This window comes from Hypanus sabinus, chromosome 5 (assembly GCF_030144855.1).
Source record: "Hypanus sabinus isolate sHypSab1 chromosome 5, sHypSab1.hap1, whole genome shotgun sequence".
In the NCBI taxonomy this organism is placed as follows: Eukaryota; Metazoa; Chordata; class Chondrichthyes; order Myliobatiformes; family Dasyatidae; genus Hypanus; species Hypanus sabinus.
Genome location: NC_082710.1, coordinates 14,749,812 through 14,770,052, shown reverse-complemented (window position 1 = coordinate 14,770,052; position 20,241 = coordinate 14,749,812). Strand labels below are relative to the sequence as shown.

Below are 20,241 nucleotides of genomic sequence, written 5' to 3'. Positions count from 1 at the left end.
CAATTCACCAGAATATCAGCTGTGTGTGATATTGCTAGTTGAAAGGCTCCCAGCCTTCCAGGTACATGGATAAAATATTAATAGCATGTGACTATCCCACCAATATTGATGTTTTATAGTACATCTAATAGAAATAATTCAGCCATGGACAAATGGTAGAGCAGACTTGATGGGCCAAATGGACTAAACTGCTGCTATAGGTCTTATATTTTAAAACAAAATTCAAAACTTCAAAACTTCAAATATTTGTGTGCTCTCTCTGCACTAATGGTGTCTGACTTGCTGAATATTTCCAATTTTTTCTATGTCTATTTCAAATTTCAGCTTTTACAGATTCCTCACCTTCCCATAACTAACTTCATGCTTTCTATTTCATCTGGATTTAAAACAGTTAACACACAATCATCTTTCCAAGTGCAGTGATTTGAAGTCTGCCTGCCAATAGGTGGAAGATGATGTGTGACAGAAGGCAATCCATTGAAATATTTATATTTTTTTTTCCCTACTAGAAACTGTCCCGGCCCCCAACCATTTCAGTAGATAAGCATCAGAATTTCATGAATTCTGTTTGTTATGTGCCTGTCAGCCTGCTGTCAATTTGTCATTGCAGCTGACCCATGGATAACTTCACTCACCTCAGCACTGAACTTAATCTACAACCTATGGACTCACTCAATTACTCTAATCTCTGGTCCTCGGCATTATTTATTTATCTATCTATCTATCTATCTATTTATTTATCTATTTATTTTGCTGCTTGCGCAGTTTATCTTCCTTTGCACATTAGTTGTCGTCTTTGTGTGTAATTTTTCATTGATTCAATTGTGTTTTTTGTTCTGAAATATGAATGAATTAAATTAATTTATTTTGGTCAGTACAAACATAACAAAAAAGCATTATTTACAACAATGATTTCATAACGATGATTTCATAGGACAAAATTACAACAAAAAAAACATAGATATTCTTTAAAACAGGGTGTAGGCTGAAGCTACAGCTTATTACACCTACCCCATTTACTTATACAACAACATGTTTGGCGTCAATCATCACATCGAAAACAAAAAATTTCATGTCTTTTAACACAAAATCCAATTCCAAATATCATTTATTTACATTACTCCTATTCATTTAAAATCATATATTTTATATTTGTTCATTAAATAATTTTTTTAACTTGTTAGGTATGGAGCATGTTTTTAAATTCTCACTGCAACTGTTCCATAGATTCATCCCTCTGACTGAAATACGATTATTTTTTACATTTGTTCTTATCCTTTTTTTTTGAAATATACACGTTCCTCTCAAATCATGTTGACTTTCTCTCATTTTAAGCCACCCTTGGATACTTTGTGGTAGCGGTCCATTGTTTACTTTATACATAATTTGTATTATTTTTAAATCTACAAAATCCCTGGATTTTAAAGAATACTTACTTACTGCCTGTCACGCCGCTGGCATTTAGGGCAGCAATGAAGGTCCTCCATTCCTGGGGTCCTCCAGTCCAGGGCTTCCTTTGCCATATAGTAGCTTCGTCTCGGTTTTCACTACTGTCAGTCGCGCTCGTCCCTGGTGGAGACTCCAGAATACCGTCGCACTCTGATGTGGAAGGATTCTTCATTGCTGCTTCATACAATTTTGTTTTACCAGTCAGGGTTGTTAGCCCTGAGCTGAACCCCAAACCTGGACCACTCTTATTCTAGCCTATCCACTTTGACCTATTTGGCTTGGGTGACCCTACCAAGAGCCAAAGTGAAAAGCGCTGGCTCTAGCTAACTTAGCTCTCTGGGTCATTAAGGTACACAAGTCTCCAAGCCACAATAAGGTTGTGGTCCTCTTGGGGGGGGGGGGGTTACTGTAAATTCCTGTAAGAAAATGAATCTCTGGGTAGTACATGGCGACATATACGTACTTTGAACTTTGAGCTTACATGTACCTTTACATTTAACAATAAACTTGAATAAACTAATTTAAATATTATGCAAGTAATGGGGCATCTTTGTGCACTTTAAAATATAAAAGATCAAGATAAATGTGCTAGAGTTCAGGACACAAACTGTAGTTTATAGGACACTGAAAATCTGAGTGCATTTTATTTCAAGTATTGATGTAGGTTGAGCCATCAATTAGTGTAACGCATACAAAATGCTGAAGGAACTCAGCAGGTCAACACTTCGGGCCAGGACACTTCATCAGGAATCCACCCAGTCCTGATAAAGGGTCTCAGCCCAAAACATCGACTGCTTATTTGTTTCCATAGATGCTGCCTGACCTGCTGAGTTCCTCCAGCATGATGTGTATGTGTTACTCTGGATTTCCAGCAACTGTGAAATCTCTTATGTTGACGAGCCATCATTAACTGCCTATCATTATGGCTTTGAACTAGACAATCCTCAGGGCTGTATTGGAGAACAGGTAATAGTTGACATTCATTGAATTAGAGTCATAAGTAGACCAAACCCTGAAAGGATAGAAGAGTTCTTTCCCTGAGGACATTCATGAACTAGATGGATTTTAATTACATGATTACCATTATTGATGTTAGATGTTTATTTCCAGATTTACTTAATTACTCAAGTATAAATATCCTGGCTGCCGCGATCAATAATCTTGTGTTCTGAAAATTAGTGCAGTAGAACTGTTAATAAATTCCATAATAATATGCGTCAGTGAAAATCAAACAAGAAACTGCAAATGTTGGAAGTCTAATAAAGGGTCTTTGACCTGAAACAGTATTACTATTTCTCTTTCCACAGATGCTGCCTGGCCTGCTGAGTGTTTTCTGCTGTTATTTTGGGTTTAAATAGGGTCAGGTTCACAGTTTTATGTGGACTGAGAAGGAAGATTATGAGGGATTTTGACTGGAAGGACCATCCAGATTAGTAGTAATGCTATATAAAAATTAAGTGATAGGGTATAACAATGGTTATTTCATGACCATAACATATTTAAATTATTCATATTAATGTTTTTTACAACAGTCCAAATCTCACTTGGAGGGAATTGCAGCATTTAATTGTCTGGACGTCCGAATATGATCCGTTGGCCAACAACTTGGGCTGGAAGAAGAACGGAGCTGGTTTAATGGTGAACAGCAGGTTTGGGTTTGGCTTGCTCAATGCCAAGGCCTTGGTCGACATGGCAGACCCTAAAACGTGGAAGGGCATTCCAGAGAAGAAGCAGTGCATTGTCAAAGATAATACTTTTGAATCCAGGTCAGTGAATATGTTTTCCTTTCACTTCACTTAAACAATTATTGTCGGCGGCATAGTAGCTTAGCGGTTAACACAATTGCTTTACAGTGTCGGTAATAGCCAATAGGTTCGATTCCTGGTGCTGTCTGTAAGGGGTTTCTACATTCTCCCCATGACCACATGGGTTTCCACCAGATGCTCCACTTTCCTCCCTCATTCCAAAGAAGCATTTCACTGTATGTTTCAATGTTTCGATGCACATGTGATAACTTAAGTTTTAAAGTTAATCTTTAACTCTTTATTTTATCAAAAATAATACTTAATTTCAGTCTTCAATCATCTCAGTAATGGGGATGTTGGATTATATATATGCAATATATACATCAAGTGTTCAGAGAAATTGAAAGAAGATGGAATGACCAAAGGCCAAATATTTTTTAATCAGTAGTTTCTACCTGAGTGGGCATTCTTTAGCCAGATAGTGATGGATCTGTGGAATTCATTGCTACAGAAACCAAGTCATTGAGTACATTTAATGCGGAGATTGATAGGTTCTTGATTGTGTTAAGTACCCCGAAACTGGATGTCCTACCAGCAAAGATAGAAGTGTCCGTTGGAGTCTGGTACTATTTTCAAAACAGTGTTTATTAGTAAAAATATACAAATCAATATCAACAATGCCAATATACAGATAATACACGTTAGCAATACTAAACCTAAAAGTGTGGGTATAATAATAATCAATAATAAACGAGCTCTATCGATGTCTGGGGATAATGAATTGTCATGTGTGAGTATAAAGTTCAGTTCAGTTCATACAGGCTGAGGTAGTTGTTGGTGGTTTTGTTGTAATTGTTGGAGAGAGAGAGAGAGAGAGAGCAAATAGTGACAGCCCATCAAACCTTCCTTTACGATCCTGATCCGTCGATGTGTTGTGGCCATTCAGGTATGACCCCACTGTCCTTTAGCTAGATGGCTGTTCTATGGTGGACTCGTCACCCAGGCAAGGGTGGACACACACACAAGACCCCACCGGCCTCGCAATAAACACTGTGGGTTAAAATTGACCAATCCTTCATTCGGTCTCCGATGCCCCACACTTTTCTCGTGGGTTCCAACACTTAAGCTGTGCTCACTAGCGTGTCTCTTGGTGCGTCTGAGGGGTGTCTCCCCAGACCTCACTTTTATTCCTACTCACGGGGTCTCAGGTGTCAATCAGTTTTGAATGGCTTAGCCCATCAAACCAGCCCACTCCGGCTGTCCACTGAGGAATTTTAATGAACAGAATAGTACCAAGTAAACAGCCCTCTCCGGAGTCATGAGTTTTACAGGAGTCATAATATGGTCTCTCTCACCCGGTGTTATCTCACCCTTGTCTGAAGCAAATGTTCCAGTCCCAGTATGTTTTGTTCCATCTCTTTCTCTCTCATTAACAGCCTGGCAACAATAACGGTTTGTAATTCTCCCAGGGGAGGGGGACATGGGCAACCTTGCAGCCTTCTGCCCATCAGAACTGTTCATCCTTCGTAACAATTGGTAAATGCATCTAAGGTTACAGGGTAGTAAGGAGACAGTAGACAAGAGAATGGGGTTGAGATAACATGGCAGAGCAGACCTGATGGGTCAGATGGCCTAATTCTGCTCCTATGTCCAATGGTCTTACACTGAAGATCTACATTTTGTTACATTTGCTTCCTCCAAGTGAGTTTACACAGTTTCAGGCTCAACTCTGAGTTCAACAATTTGGGATCATTATCATTGTTGCTTTTGTTTCCCATCTGATAACATTAGAGAATCATTCCATTTGTTTCAACTTTTTTTTGCAGTTTATTTAATTATCATCACAGAATTCGCATTTGCCTATCTTTATTAATCCATTTTTGAATGTGTTTATCACTCAAGATATTTATTGACCTTCTCTAACTGTCCTTGAGAAGGTGGTCATTGTTACTTATCAGAGGGCTTGCTTTGAAGGTGAGAGGGGATAGGTTTAATGGGGGATGTGAGGGTGTCAAAGAATTTTACACAGTACTGTATTTGTCAACGTGGATCAGTGAGCGAGTTTGTAAATCTGGGTGGAGCAAAGGATGTTGGGAAATGCAAGGGTGGAGCGTCTTGGGAGGGGTGTGGGGCAGATGGTAGAGAAGGCGTGTCAGGGGAGGGGGTGACATGGGTGCAGACACACCCAGCCCTGAGACACCAGGCAAGATCATTTGATTCCAAACAATTGGTTTGTTGATCATTACAGAATGTCTCTCTGGTGCTTCCCACTCCCTCCCCATTCCCTTCCCCCATTTTCCAACCATGATATCCCTTTCCTTGACCCCTTCCCACTCTCCATCCACAATAGGGATGCATATCAGAATCAGGCTTATCATTACTCACATGTCATGAAATTAGTTTTTTATTGCAGCAGCAGTACAGTGCAATACATAAAATTACTACAATACTGTGCAGAAGCCTTAGGCAGCCTAGCTATATATATGTGCCTACGACCATAACACCATAGGATATAGGAGTAGAATTAGGCCACTTGTCCCATCGAGGTTTCTCTACCATTTTATCATGGCCGATCCATTTTCCCTCTCAACATCTTCCCAACTACTGATGTCAGACTAGCTGACTTATAATTTCCCTTCTTCTGCCTCTCTCCCTTCATGAACAGTGGAGTGACATTTGCAATTTTCCAGTCTTCCAGAACCATTCCAGAATCTAGTGACCTTTGAAAGACCAGTTCTAATGCCTCCACAATCTCTTCAGCCACCCTTTCAGTACCACGAGGGGTACGCCATCTGGTCCGGTTGACATCGTTTGCACAATGCTGTACATGTCTAAAATTATCTTGAAAGGTATACAGAATATTTACTAGTGTTCTTGAATTTGATTTTCAGTGTCTCCTCCAGAGTCTGTTATTATGCAGAATTAACATAAGCCCATTTGGCAATTCATTTATTTTTGGAAAATGGGCAGTTTGCAAAAACTGATGATCTATAGTCCTCTGATAATTAAACTAGGACAAAAGATCAAAATTCAAAGTGAATTTATTATCAAATTATGTATATGTACATCATATATTACCCTGGGATGCATTTTATTATGAGTATTAAAAGATTGCATAACTTTGACTTACCTTAGACAAATTGGCCAAATTTGGGGAAATGGCACAAAAAACGTCAACAATCCAACTGTGTGAAATAACAATTTTAGCACAATGTGCCAAATAAATCAATTTTTATTGTCATTCCATTATTTAACAATGTCATTTGCTTGACATTTGCAATGGTCAGTACAAAGTTTTTACAGCTTGGGCCTTCTGGAGTTCGGAGGTGATTTCTGATGCTGTCTGTACATTGTCCCTGTGAACCGTGGGGGATTCCTCCCATGGTCCAAAGACGTACCAGTTAGTAGGCTAATTGGTCATTGTAAGTTGTCCTATGATTAGCCTAGGGTTAAATAGGTGGGCTGTTGGGCAGTCCAGCTTGCTGGGTCAGAAGGGTCTGTTCAACACTGCATCTCTAAATAAATAAACAGAACTCCTCAGTTGAAGGTCAAAACATGTAGTAATATATGCTCATAAATATTTAATTAATAAGTGGACAATCTTTCAACAACCTACCTGCTCTTCGAAACTGGTGCTATTGATTCAGTGGCTCAGAAGATTGGTCACAGATATAAACAAAGGAGAGGGACAGTTTTGTTACAAGCTGCCATGATTACATCTCTGTTCGCTTACTTCACATCGAAAATTGTATCCGTGCCTCAGATTTGGAAAATGTTTCAGAGTAAAGAAATGGCATGGCAAGTGGGAATCACAGATCAAACATGTGGATCATTGTCTTATCTCAGTTATTTAATACATTTCCACAGGCCTTTGAGAGCTGGTGGAGAAATTACAGTGGAAATCCCTACAAAAGCTTGCGAAGGTCAGGATGATCACATTAAAGCTTTGGAGCACGTACAGCTGGAGGGGACCATTGAGTACACCCGGAGAGGAGACCTTCACATCACACTTACATCTCCAGCAGGTACGTCAGCCCTGAGGACTTGGCCAGCTCAATCCAGCATCGAGGTGATACCTCAAAAAGGCATCATCCATCACTAGGGACCTCATCACCGAGGACGTGCCTTTCTCTCATTGCTGCTATCGAGGGAGTACAAGAAGCTGACAAACCATACTCAACGTTTTAGGAAGAGCTTCTTCTCCTCCACCATGAGACTTCTGAATGGACAATGAATCCATAAATACCGCCTCGCTATTTTTTGCTCTCTTTTTGCTCGACTTGTTTAATTTAATTTAAAATATATATATTTCTTACTGTAGCTTATAGTATTTTTATGTATTCCCCTGTACTCCTGCTGCTAAACAACAACTATCATGATATTTCATAAGAGAAAAGAGGAGAAATTGCTTAAGCCAGCGTGTGGTGAATCTGTGGAATTCATTGCTACAGGTGACGGTGGAGGCCAAGCCATTTGGCATATTTAAAGCAGAGGTTGATAGGTTCTTGATTAATAAGGGTATCAAAGATTATGGGCAGAAGACGGGAAAATAGGGTTGAGAGGGATAATAAATTGGCCGTTAAATGGCAGAGCAGACTTAATGGGCTGAATGACCTAACGCCGCTCCTACTATGTCTTGAGGTCTTATATGTCAATGATAATAAACCTGGTTCTGATCCGATTCACTCTACATGTTAACCATATAACCATATAACAATTACAGCACAGAAACAGGCCATCTCGGCCCATCTATTCCATGTCGAATGCTTAATCTCACCTCGTCCCACCGACCTGCACTCAGCCCATAACCCTCCATTCCTTTCCTGTCCATATACCTATCCAATTTTACTTTAAATGACAAAATCAAACCTGCCTCCACCACTTCAACTGGAAGCTCATTCCACACAGCTACCATTCTCTGAGTAAAGAAGTTCCCCCTCGTGTTACCCCTAAACTTTTGCCCCTTAACTCACAACTCATATCCTCTTGTTTGAATCTCCCTTACTCTCAATGGAAAAAGCCTATCGACACAACTCTATCTATCCCCCTCATAATTTTAAATACCTCTATCAAGTCCCCCCTCAACCTTCTATGCTCCAAAGAATAAAGACCTAACTGTTACTAAAACTAAGATCAAAACAAGTTGTGTGGTTGTGGTGGGATATCTGAAAAGAGCATTAATTGGTCTCAGTGAAAGTGGCAACACAGATAGTTAAGGTTGCGGGCTCACACCTATTACTCCTGGGGAAGGTGGATGGTGGAAGACACTAGAAGAGGTGTTAATATATAAGTGAATAGATTACAAGGAGATAAATGTGAGGAAGTGGATAGCTCTGAGTGCTGGCATTAGGACAAGGGCACGAATGGTCCCCTTCTGTGCCATTATGAAAAAATGTGGAATACATACATGTCACGGTGAGAGCTGCCAGATGACTGAACCGAATGACAAACTCCCTCACGGAGACAGGAACAAGAGTTTATTCATCGGAACTCCAACTGAACTTCAGCGGCTTGACCGAGTGACAGCGCGAGACCAATCATTCCTGATACACATGCGAGGACCCACAACGGGCGCCAATCAAGAGTCCGCTTTAAATAGTGACAGAGTGCTGAAAATCCATGCCAGTCACAAGTAACGATGAGATTAAGCAGAAAGCACAAGTGCTTAACAACTCTAGTTAAGACAACAACTTGAAAACACAGGTGCTCGAAAAATCTGGAGGCCTGGCACCCTGTGACTTGCCATAGAGACCTGCAGGGCTCGTGACCATACACTTTAAAAACACATTGGCGAGGTTTGCCATTGTGTGAACTGGAAGTCACATTCCCTTTCTCTTTTTAGTTTAGATTAGATTAGCTTTATTTGTCACATGCACATCGACACATACAGTGAAAGTGCCCTTTGCATCAAATCGAATCAGTGATGATTGCAGCCTGCAAGTGTCCCCATGCTCCCGGTGCCATCAAAGCATACCCACAACTTACTCCCCATAACCTGGATGTCAGGAATGTAGGAGGGAACCAGTGCACCCGGAGGGAACGCACGCGATCACGGGGAGAAAGTACAAACTCCTTACAGACCCCAATCAGTGATTGCTGGAGCTCTGAGTGTTACACTAAACACTACCTGTAGGAAAGGTCACCTACCTACAGGAGAGATGTAAGTGAGGTTGAAAGAGTGCAAGGATGTTGCTGGGTCTGGAGAACCTGAGTTACAAGGAAAGATTGGATAGGTTCGGACTTCATTCCTTGGAATGTAGAAAACTGAGGATAGAGTTGATAGAGGCATACAAAATTATTAAGGCTATAGATAAGGGTAAACACAAGCTGAAGTTGGGTGGGACTACAACTAGAAGTCATAGGTTAAGGGTGAAAGGTGAAAAGTTTAAGGGAGGGAACGTGAGGGGACTCAGAGGGTTGTGAGCTTGTGGAATGAGCTGCCTGCACAAGTGGTCAATGCGAGCTCAGTTACAACATTTAAGAGAAGTTTGGTTAGGTACATGGGTAGTAGGGGTGTGGAGGGCTATGGTTCCGGTGCAGGTTAATGGGAGCAGGCAGTTTAAATAGTTCATCATGGAATAGATGGGCTGAATGGCCTGTTTCTGTGCTGTACTTTTCTATGGCTGCCCAGTTCATCTTATTCATGAGGCAAAATGTCCAATGAATATATGAGATTTTATCTTCCTTGTGCTTTTCTTCCATTTTGCTTCCTGTTAATCTTAGAACAGAGCCTCTGTAATGCTGTCTTGTTCTTTTTGTTGAATTCAGGAACCAACACTGTTCTGTTGGCTGAACGTGAGAGGGACTCCTCGCCTAATGGTTTTAAAAGCTGGGCCTTTATGTCAGTGCACACTTGGGGAGAGGATCCAAGAGGCACGTGGCTTCTCACCATCACTGACATGGTATGTACGGCTATTCACTTCCATCATGAACCTCTCAATCTATTGTGTTAATTGTTTAGTGAGCTCAAAGGGAATGGAGATCGAGTGATATTAAAAAGAAGACCATACATGATGCATCATCTTGTTAGTATTATGTTATTTTCATAAAATGATTAACAAACGATAGTTATAATCAAAGTACAGATACGTCACCACAACAACTCTGAGATTCATTTACTTGTGGGCATACTCAACAAACCTATGGAATAATAACATGACAGAATCAAAGAAAGGCCGTCCAACTTGTGTGTTCAACCCAAGTGAAGAAGGAAACAAACTGTGCAAATGCAACAAGAGAAACAACAATAATAAATTGCCACTTCTTTCTTGTTCCTTTTCACGCCTCGTGGCGCATTGGGTGGCATTTTTTGCCCTTTCCTGTTTTTTTTATGAGGCCGAGTTGCTAGCTCAATGCTCAGCCCAACACGGATGGAAAGCGTGCAAGAAGTCTGCTGGATTCAAACCCAGGACCATTGGTCTTGGAATCCAGTGCTGATGCCACTGCACCGCCCGCCAAACAATGATAGATCAATAAGCAATAAATATGGAGAACATGGGAGGATGAGTCCTTAAAAGTGAGCCCATAGGCTTTGGGAACAATTCAATAATGGGGCATGTGAAGCTGAGTAAAAAGCCTAATTGTTGAGGGGTAATAACTGTTCCTGAACCTGGTGGTGTGAGTCCTGAGGCTCCTGTACCTTAAACAAGGCAGCAGTGAGAGGAGAGCTTAGATCTTTGACATATTAGTGCGTTAAATGAAAGTTGGATCAGAAATTTGCCTGAAAATTACTTTCTAATACCCTGCAATGATGGTCTTGTGATGGGCGATACAGACAAAAGCCCATTGATTCTGTACTGACTATCAACATTATTACAAAGGAATGGTGCATACATCTGTGAATATATTATCAAAAAGTTAGAAATAAATCACGCTCAATAATAATACCAAAGGAGTCATTTTCATGATTCTACAACTACTTTGCCCTGTGGAAGTTTATTTCAGGAACTTAGAAGGGTATTTACAATTTTTATTTCCTGTGTTGAATATTAATTTTCCTGTATGTACTTCATAGGTTATGTCATAGTACATGTCATAATTTGGGCTAACCAAATGCAGATGTTATTCAAAGAGTAACACATACAAAACACTGAAGAACTCAGCAGGTCAGGCAACACCTGTGGGGTAAAGGATCTTGGCCCAAAACATTGATTGTTTGTACCTTTCCATTGATGCTGTCTGATGTGCTGAGTTCCTCCAACATTTTGTATTTGTTGCTCTGGATTTCCTGCATCTGCAATCTCTTATGTTTATGTTATTTAAAGATTAATACTATTACCCCTTGGGTGGCAGGGTGGAGATATATCTGTACGAAAGGGGATGTATGGTGCTCCTTTCCTCCACTAGCCTGCGGGTTACCCTTGAGCAAGGTGTAGCACCTCACCCCCACCACCACACCCCTGATCAGGGAGCTATAAGATCAGGTGGTGGATGGTCTATGAGCAGCTGGTGCCTATCACAAGTTCTGGCTATGCCACCACTGATGCCAGGCAAACAATCTCTGAAGAGTATTGATAATGGCTGGGGTCACCATCATGTAAACACACTGCCCAGAAGAAGGCAATGGCGAAACACTTCTGTAGAAAAATTTGCCAAGAACAATCATGGTCATGGAAGGTGGGGGGGGGGGGGGGTGCTAAGTAGATGCTATGCCTTGCCCAAGGGTGACCTACAGGCTAGCAGATGGAAGGGTGTCTTACATCTCCTCAGGTAGAGACGCATCTCCACTCCACCACCCAGGACCCACCATTGGATGTCCATATGGGCTTGAGCTGATAGGCCACATATTGTGACAAACAAGCCTTTTAACTTAATCTATTGAACAATTTGCCAGCAGAGTATGTCTCACGGGTACAAATATTCGTCTGTAACATTTACAAATATTTTCTCTTATTTTATACTCAAAGTCAGGTAGATTAGAAAACAAAGGGGAAATCGTCAATTGGAAGCTAATTTTACATGGCACCTCTACCAGACCTGAACATATGAAGAGATCCAGGGTGTATACTCCATACAACGCTGTGCAGAATGATCGGAGAGGTGTGGAGACAGAAGAGCGAATTGTGGTAAATAAGACCTCTTACTGAGGATGTTCTCAGACCTTTAATGAAGCAGTTGGTGTGGCTAAATAAGGAGAGTTTTGGCACAGAAGTTTGACGTTTCAAAGTTGTACTAGTGTTGTGTGTCGAATTGTTATGGTGAACACGTTGGGAGGATTGGTGTCAGCTGGCCGATTCTTTCAAAGGCCTAGCATGGGCAATGGGTAAAATGTCCTTGTTCTAGAGTAATAAGTTTCAATGTATGGAAAAGGTCACTGGATGTTTACATTATCATAATTAGTTGCAAGGAGTTCACTTACCATTCCAAATATTACAGAGCCTGAAGACACCCCACCTGGCTTCTGTGCCTACTCCATCAGATTGCAGAATGGCCCATGAACACAACCTCATTATTCCCTTTTTTGCATTATTTACTTATTTTTTTGCAATTTATTGTAGTTTTTATTCCTTTGCACTGTACAGCTGCCACAAAACAACAAATTTCACATCATCTAAGTCAGTGACAATAAATCTGATTCTGCCATTCATAGCAAAGTTTAGCCCCTTTGAAGGAGACATTCATCTGCTCTCTATCTGCACTGCATTGTGTGTGGTGAGTTAATTATTTTTAGCATGGTACCTTGTCAAGTGGAAAACAAGTGGAGGGAATAAGTTATGTATTTATGAAAGCGAAAGGAATAAGTTATGTATTTGTGCTTTGTTCTGGGCATCGTATCTTTTGTTGACCACTGAACGTACGCTTAGTTACACTTAATTGTGTTGCTTCAAAACTGTATGTTTTGTTAGATGCTAATAAAGGATGGAATACATCTCTTCAACTTTGTGAACTGGAGTGATTGGAGGGCGTGCCACACAAAGATAACAACCTGTGTTAGGTCAGCAACAGCGGCAATTGATTCATTAGAATTTGCCCACTGCACCATTGAAAAAACATAAGTAATAATATTCAAACATTATAAGTAACTATTGCAATTAAATTTGATAATTTTGTAGTCAGTATCACAAACTAAAATGACTTTCGGTCTCAGGCAGCTCTGTTTTAAGGACTGTCCCAGCTCCATTCTTTAGAATGACTTTAACAGGTGGGGCCCAATCCTCACCTGATCTCATGGTTATTTTGTATTTTTTGGCTTTGGTTTATAATTGTCATTGGGATACAGTGAAAAGTCTGTCTTGCATACTGTTCATACAGATCAGATTATTGAGGTAAAACAAAGTAAATTAATAACAATGCAGAATAGTTCATGTCAGAGGTACGTTTCTTACACAAAGAATGCTAAGTGTATGGAACACACTGCAGTGCCGCTGTGGTAGAGGCAGATTTATTAGGCATATTGAAGAGTCTCTTAGGTAGATACATGGATGACAGGAAAATAGAGGGCTCTGTAGGAGAGAAAGGTTAGATTGATCATGGAGTAATTTAAAAGGTTGGAAGAACCTTTTGTGTACAGTTCTGGTCACAAAATTATAGCAAAGATGTCAACAAAATAGAGAGAGTACAGAGAAGATGCACTAGAATGTTACCTGGGTTTCAGCACCTAAGTTACAGGGAAAGGTTGAACAAGTTAGGTCTTTATTCTTTGGAGCGTAGAAGGTTGAGGGGGGACTTGATAGAGTTATTTAAAATTATGAGGGGGATAGATAGAGTTGTGTCAATAGGCTTTTTCCATTGAGAGTAGGGGAAATTCAAACAAGAGGACATGAGTTGAGAGTTAGGGGGCAAAAGTTTAAAGGTAACACGAGCGGGAATTTCTTTACTCAGAGAGTGGTAGCTGTGTGGAATGAGCTTCCAGTAGAAGTGGTAGAGGCAGGTTCAGTATTGTCATTTACAGTAAAATTGGATAGGTATATGGACAGGAAAGGAATGGAGGGTTATGGGCTGAGTGCAGGTCGGTAAGACTAGGTGAGAGTAAGCGTTCGGCACAGACTAAAAGGGCCGAGATGGCCTGTTTCCGTGCTGTAATTGCTATATGGTTATATTTATGTTCATGTTCTAGGTCATGATGAATGTTCTATTGGTTACACAACTGTTCCCTAACACTGAAGTACAAGCTGATCTCAGTAAGCAGGGTAATTGATTGGGATTGTCCGTTTTGTTTTACAGGATGACATGACCAACCGTGGCGAGCCAGAAAATCTTGACACAACAGAAAACACCAGCAGAGAAAATGGGAATATAGAAACGACTGAAGAAGAAGTGACCCTGCATCCTGGCCAAAAAACATTCATCCAGCAAGCTCAAAATAATAACGCTCTGCACTTTTTTCATGACAGTATATACCACAAGGATGCAGACATCCCTGTTCAGAGCTTGCATCAAGCCCTGGGAAAATTAAGCCAACAGTCCCAGTGGAAAGACATTGAGGACAGTGAAAACAGAGATTTTAGTGACCAGCTTTATGACAGCAAACCATATAAGCACAGAGATGATAACTTGCTCCAAGCTTTATTAGAGATGATGGCAGAGAGTCAATAATTGTTAGCATGTGGTTAGATTTTGTGTTCAGTATTTAATTGTTTAGTCCTGGTATTTTTGTGACACTGTGTAAAGCAAATGAATTTGACAAGAAATAATCTTGACAAAGAATTTAAATTATATTTTCATTATTTTTTATTCACAAGTTCCATCGTACAGTAGCATCTGTTTCGTGACTCAAGTAAATAGGCTACAGACCTAAACACAAACACCAAGATCATTAAGTGATTCGAACTATGATCCAAACAACATTTAGTTTAGTGGATTCAGGAAATCATTAATGACTAATGATTAATATTGGTATAAGCAAATTATTAATATTTAACTACATAAAATTTATAGTTTAGTTCTTTGGCAAATTATGAGAATGACATTTAGTGCTGGTTTCAAAGAACGACAAGTTATTAATGGTTTCATCATCTGGAAACCTTGACAATCAATAACATTTTTACGCAAAACATTTTATTTAAAAGTACAAACAAGAGAAAATCAGCAGATGCTGGAAATCCAAAGCAACAGAAAATGCTGGAGGAACTCAGCAGGCCCGGCAGCATCTATGGAAAAGAGGACAGTCGATGTTTTGGGCCGAGACCCTTCAGCAGGACTTAAAAATATATAACCTTAGCCCTATCTTTTGTACAGTAGATGTTGTTTCTTGACGGAAAAGTAAACTATGTGCCAGAGCACAAACCTTAAGATTTCTATGCAACAAGGTTAGCTCTACAATCAAATGGCCAAAGCTCATGGTCCCAGAGTAGTTTGTCAATTTTATCTACTGGTATGTAGAGATGAATTTAAATTCCATTTAATGATTTAACCAAATAAAGAATACCTCATGATCTTGAAATCACCTTCTATGTGCTGAGCCCTGAGTGACATTAGTCACATTCACAGGACCAACTTTTAACCTGGAGTTGGGTTCTGTATATGATATGGAGGCCACATTGAGTGCAAGTGCAAGATTTTCTCACAATAGTGCTGGAAAAAAAATGTTGACTACATTGTCCTTGACTGGTTTGATACATGGAACATGGACCAAAGGTTTGCCTGCTGTCAAACTAGTCAAGGGCAATATTCCTGAAGGCCCTGTCATTGCAAACACATGCAAAAGGGATTGAAGCAAAATTCAAAAGCAATAAAAATTAGGAAATTCACTTTTCTTTATTCAAAACTTAAAATGAAAAGGCTGAAGTTATGGAAATGTTTAAATTTGTTTTAAAAATTGATGGTTATTACTTTATTGAAAGTAAATTATCTAATCATTCTCCTTCATGATCAGCATTGAAATGAATGAGATGGACAGATATTTAGCCTGTGAGAGGATTAAGGTTCAGCAGATATATTTCTTAGCCTTACTTCAGAGGAAGTGCAATAACATTCAGAGTTCAAAGTAATTCTGATACCAAAATACGTACAGTTTAGGTCACCATATACTACCTTGAGATTCATTTTCTTACAGGCATTCACAGTAGAACAGAGAAATACAATAGAATCAATGCAAAGCTACACACAGAGACTGACAAACAACCAAAGTGCAAAAGACAAACCTAGGCACAGACTTAGAAGATATTCAACCACCAGTCTCCGGCCAACATAGTTAGAACTTAGATAAATTCCAATGAAGAGTATTCCAATGCAAGATTTCTGCATTCCCAGTGGAATACTTACATTCCTGACACTTAAAAGGTTATTGCCAACAGTACTTGGTGGAACACTGATATTTCTTGACAGGTTCTGGTCAATCATGTGGGTATCTGCGCTTCAGCACTGAAGCTCTCGCGGCTACTGCCACTTGCTGTCATCACAACAGCAATTTACTGTCATTAGTTGTCCAGGTAACGAACATAATTAACTATTATACCTGTCTGGACACGCCCCCTGCTGATTGCTCCTGTGGCTCCTCCCACAGACCCCGGTATAAAGGCGATTGAGGCCAGAGCCCGGCCTCATTCTCCAGGATGTAGTATGGTGGTCAACTACTGCTTGTTCTTTCTTCCAGTCAATAAAAGCCGATATCTCGACTTCACGTCTCAGAGTGAGTTACTGATGGTGCATCAATTTTATTGACTGGAAGTTTTAAAACATGGAAAGTGTTTTACGTCTGGGAAGATTGGATTTGGACCCCCAAGACCCTGAAGCAGCTCTTGCCTTTGAACTCTGGCTTGCATGCTTCCAATCATACTTGGAGGAGGTTAGTGCAACTGAACCCACTGTTATGCACCGAATTCTCCTCTCGAGGGTCACCCCGAAAGTTTACTCACTTCTCAGGGACCTGTCGACCTACGAAGGGGCACTGGACACCCTCAAAAGACAGTACCTGCGGCTGGTGAACACCGTCTACGCAAGACATCGCTTAGCTACGTGACGACAGCGGCCTGCAGAGTCGAGCGCCCAGTTTCTCTGAGCCCTACAGATACTCGTGCGGACTTGCAATAGCAAAACACTCACGGTGGAACAGCATGCAGAGCTGCTAGTACGAGATGCCTTTGTTACAGGAATCAGGTCAGTGTACGTACACCAGCGGTTGCTGGAAAATACTGATCTTACCTTACGCTCGGCGATCGAGACGGCCGACACACTGGAGACTGCTCTGCACAATGCTGACACTGTCCAGCCGCGCGATCCCCGGCCGGTTCCGTGGACACCTCAGAACTCGCTGCCGCCGGTTCCCGCGAGCGAATTCGCCAATGCAGCTGCCAGTCGCGATTCCACGAACTCCCCGAACCCGACCACAGCTGCTGCCAGTCGCAAGCCCATGCAGTGTTACTTCTGCGGACTCGAAAAGTACCCCCGAAAACGCTGCCTGGCCCGAGAAGCGACCTGCTCCAGTTGCGGGAAGAAGGGCCATTTCGCCAAGGTCTGTAAGTCTAAACCATGAGCGGGGTCGGGCAGCGCTGCGTGTGAGGCATGGGACCGCCAACTTGCCTGCCCGCCTCGTGCGAGGCATGGGGGCCGCCATCTTGCATGCTCAGATGGGGGCGGCCATCTTTGTTGGTGCCAACATGCCCCGCCCTCTATCCACCGGTTCAACTCTGGCCACCATAACCCTTGACCAAAGCGCCCCACATCAGCTTGCAAGGTCAATGATGGACATCCTGGTGGAGGGGCACAGGACTAGCTGCCTGTTTGACACGGGCAGCACTGAGAGTTTTATTGACCCGGACACAGTGCAACGCTGTGGACTCGTGACACGGCCGGTAAGCCAGAGGGTCACCTTGGCTTCTGGGTCGTATTCCACAGACACCCGGGTGGGTTGTGTAGCGACATTGGTGGTGCAGGGCACAGAATATCAGAACTTTGCGCTACTGGTCATGCCTCAACTGTGCGCACCTGTGCTATTGGGGCTGGACTTCCAGAGCCACCTCAAAAGTGTGAATGTGGCATATGATGGGCCCCTCCCACCATTCACTGTCAGGAATCCTCAGTTTTGTGGGACCTCGCCATATACCCCGCTAGTGACCACACACAAACACCGACCCACACATCCCACCCAGCACCATGCCGACAGCTACGCTACTGACACCACTTGCAGCCTCTCCACCCGCAAGATCCCTCCCCCACCACTGTTCGCCAACCTGACCCCGACTGTAAATCTGTGGCAACTAAAAGCAGGAGGTACAGTGCGGGGGACAGGGCCTTCATTCAGTCGGAGGTGCAGCGGCTGCTCAGGGAGGGGATCATTGAGCCAAGCACAAGTCCTTGGAGGGCCCAGGTGGTTGTTGTTCGGACCGGGCAGAAAAATAGGATGATCATGGACTATAGTCAAACCATCAATAGGTTCACGCAGCTTGACGCGTACCCCCTACCCCACATCGCGGATATGGTCAACCAGATAGCTCAGTACAAGGTGTACTCAACAATAGATCTGAAATCCGCTTATCTCCAGCTCCCCATCCACCCAGAGGACTGCCCCTACACCGCCTTCGAGGCGGGTGGCAGGCTCTATCACTTCCTGCGCGTCCCCTTCGGTGTCACAAATGGTGTCTCAGTCTTCCAGAGTGAAATGGACTGGATGGTGGACCAGTGCCAACTGAAGGCCACATTTCCCTATCTGGATAACGTCACCATCTGTGGTCACGACTGGCCGGATCACAACGCCAACCTCCAACGATTTTTCCAAGTGGCCAAAGCCCTGAACCTTACTTATAATAGGGACAAGTGTGTGTTCGGGACCACCCGACTCGCTATCCTTGGGTATGTCGTGGAAAACGGGGTCATTGGCCCTGATCCCGACCGTATGCGCCTCGTTAGAACTCCCTCTTCCCACCACTCTCAAAGCCCTCAGACGGTGCCTGGGCTTCTTTTCCTATTACACCCAATGGGTCCCCCATTACACAGACAAGGCCCGCCCCCGGTCAATCTACTACTTTTCCCCTCTCTGCCGAGGCCTGCGTGGCCTTCAGCTGCATTAAACAGGACATTGCCAAAGCAACAATGCATGCGGTGGACGAGACCATTCCCTTCCAAGTGGAGAGTTACGCCTCCGATTTTGCGCTTGCTGCTACCCTCAATCAGGCAGGCAGGCCAGTAGCATTCTTTTCTCGTACCATTCAAGGCTCTGAAATTCGGCACTCCACGGTGGAGAAAGAAGCCCAGGCCATAGTGGAAGCTATTAGGCACTGGAGGCACTATCTCGCTGGCAAAAGGTTCACCTTGCTGACCGACCAGCGCTCAGTTGCGTTCATGTTCAGCAACCAACAGCGGGGCAAAATCAAAAACAATAAAATTTTGTTTTGGAGAATAGAACTCTCCACCTACAACTATGATATCCTGTACTGGCCTGGAAGGCTCAATGAGCCCGCTGATGCCCTATCCCGGGGAGCGTGTGCCAGCGCACAGCTCAACCAGCTATACGCCCTCCATGCACATCTGTGCCATCCAGGAGTCACCCGATTTTACCATTTCGTGAAAGCCTGGAACCTGCCGTACTCCCTTGAAGACATCAGGACGATGACCAGGGACTGCCAAGTCTGCGCTGAGTGCAAACTGCACTTCTACCGTCCTGAAAAGGTGCAACTTATCAAGGCCACCCACCCCTTTGAGCGACTGAGTGTTGACTTTAAGGGCCCCCTTCCCTCCACCGATCGCAATGTCTACTTTCTCAATATTATCGACGAGTACTCGCGGTTCCCCTTTGCCATCCCCTGTCCTAACACCACTACCACGTCCGTCATAAAAGCCCTGCGCCAGCTCTTCGCTCTGTTCGGATATCCCTGCTATATCCACAGTGATAGAGGGTCCTCCTTTATGAGTGACGAGCTGCGCCAGTACCTGCTGGTTAGGGACATTACTACTAGTCAGACCACGAGTTATAATCCCCGGGGAAGTGGACAGGTGGAGGGGGAGAATGTTACAGTGTGGAAGGCCACACTTTTAGCCCTTAAGTCAAAAGGGTTGCTGGTGTCTCGATGGCAGGAGGTCCTCCCTGAGGCACTCCACTCTATCCGCTCCCTGTTATGTACGTCCACCAATGCCACCCCTCACGAGCGCCTATTCTCTTTTCCCAGGAAGT

At 42.7% G+C, this 20,241-nt stretch overlaps 1 protein-coding gene across 1 annotated transcript in view; it reads left to right on the top strand.

Moving 5' to 3' along the window:
- The window catches only part of pcsk1 (proprotein convertase subtilisin/kexin type 1), a 62,119-nt gene extending 46,366 nt beyond the window's left edge, over positions 1–15,753 (top strand). Inside the window, exons 10-14 of the mRNA XM_059969060.1 lie at positions 2,982–3,215; positions 7,062–7,219; positions 9,963–10,096; positions 12,101–12,259; positions 14,358–15,753. Coding sequence (XP_059825043.1) covers positions 2,982–3,215; positions 7,062–7,219; positions 9,963–10,096; positions 12,101–12,259; positions 14,358–14,729 — 1,057 coding nt within the window. The 3' untranslated portion in view covers positions 14,730–15,753. The remainder of the gene's footprint in view (positions 1–2,981; positions 3,216–7,061; positions 7,220–9,962; positions 10,097–12,100; positions 12,260–14,357) is intronic.
- Positions 15,754–20,241: the final 4,488 nt, after the last annotated feature.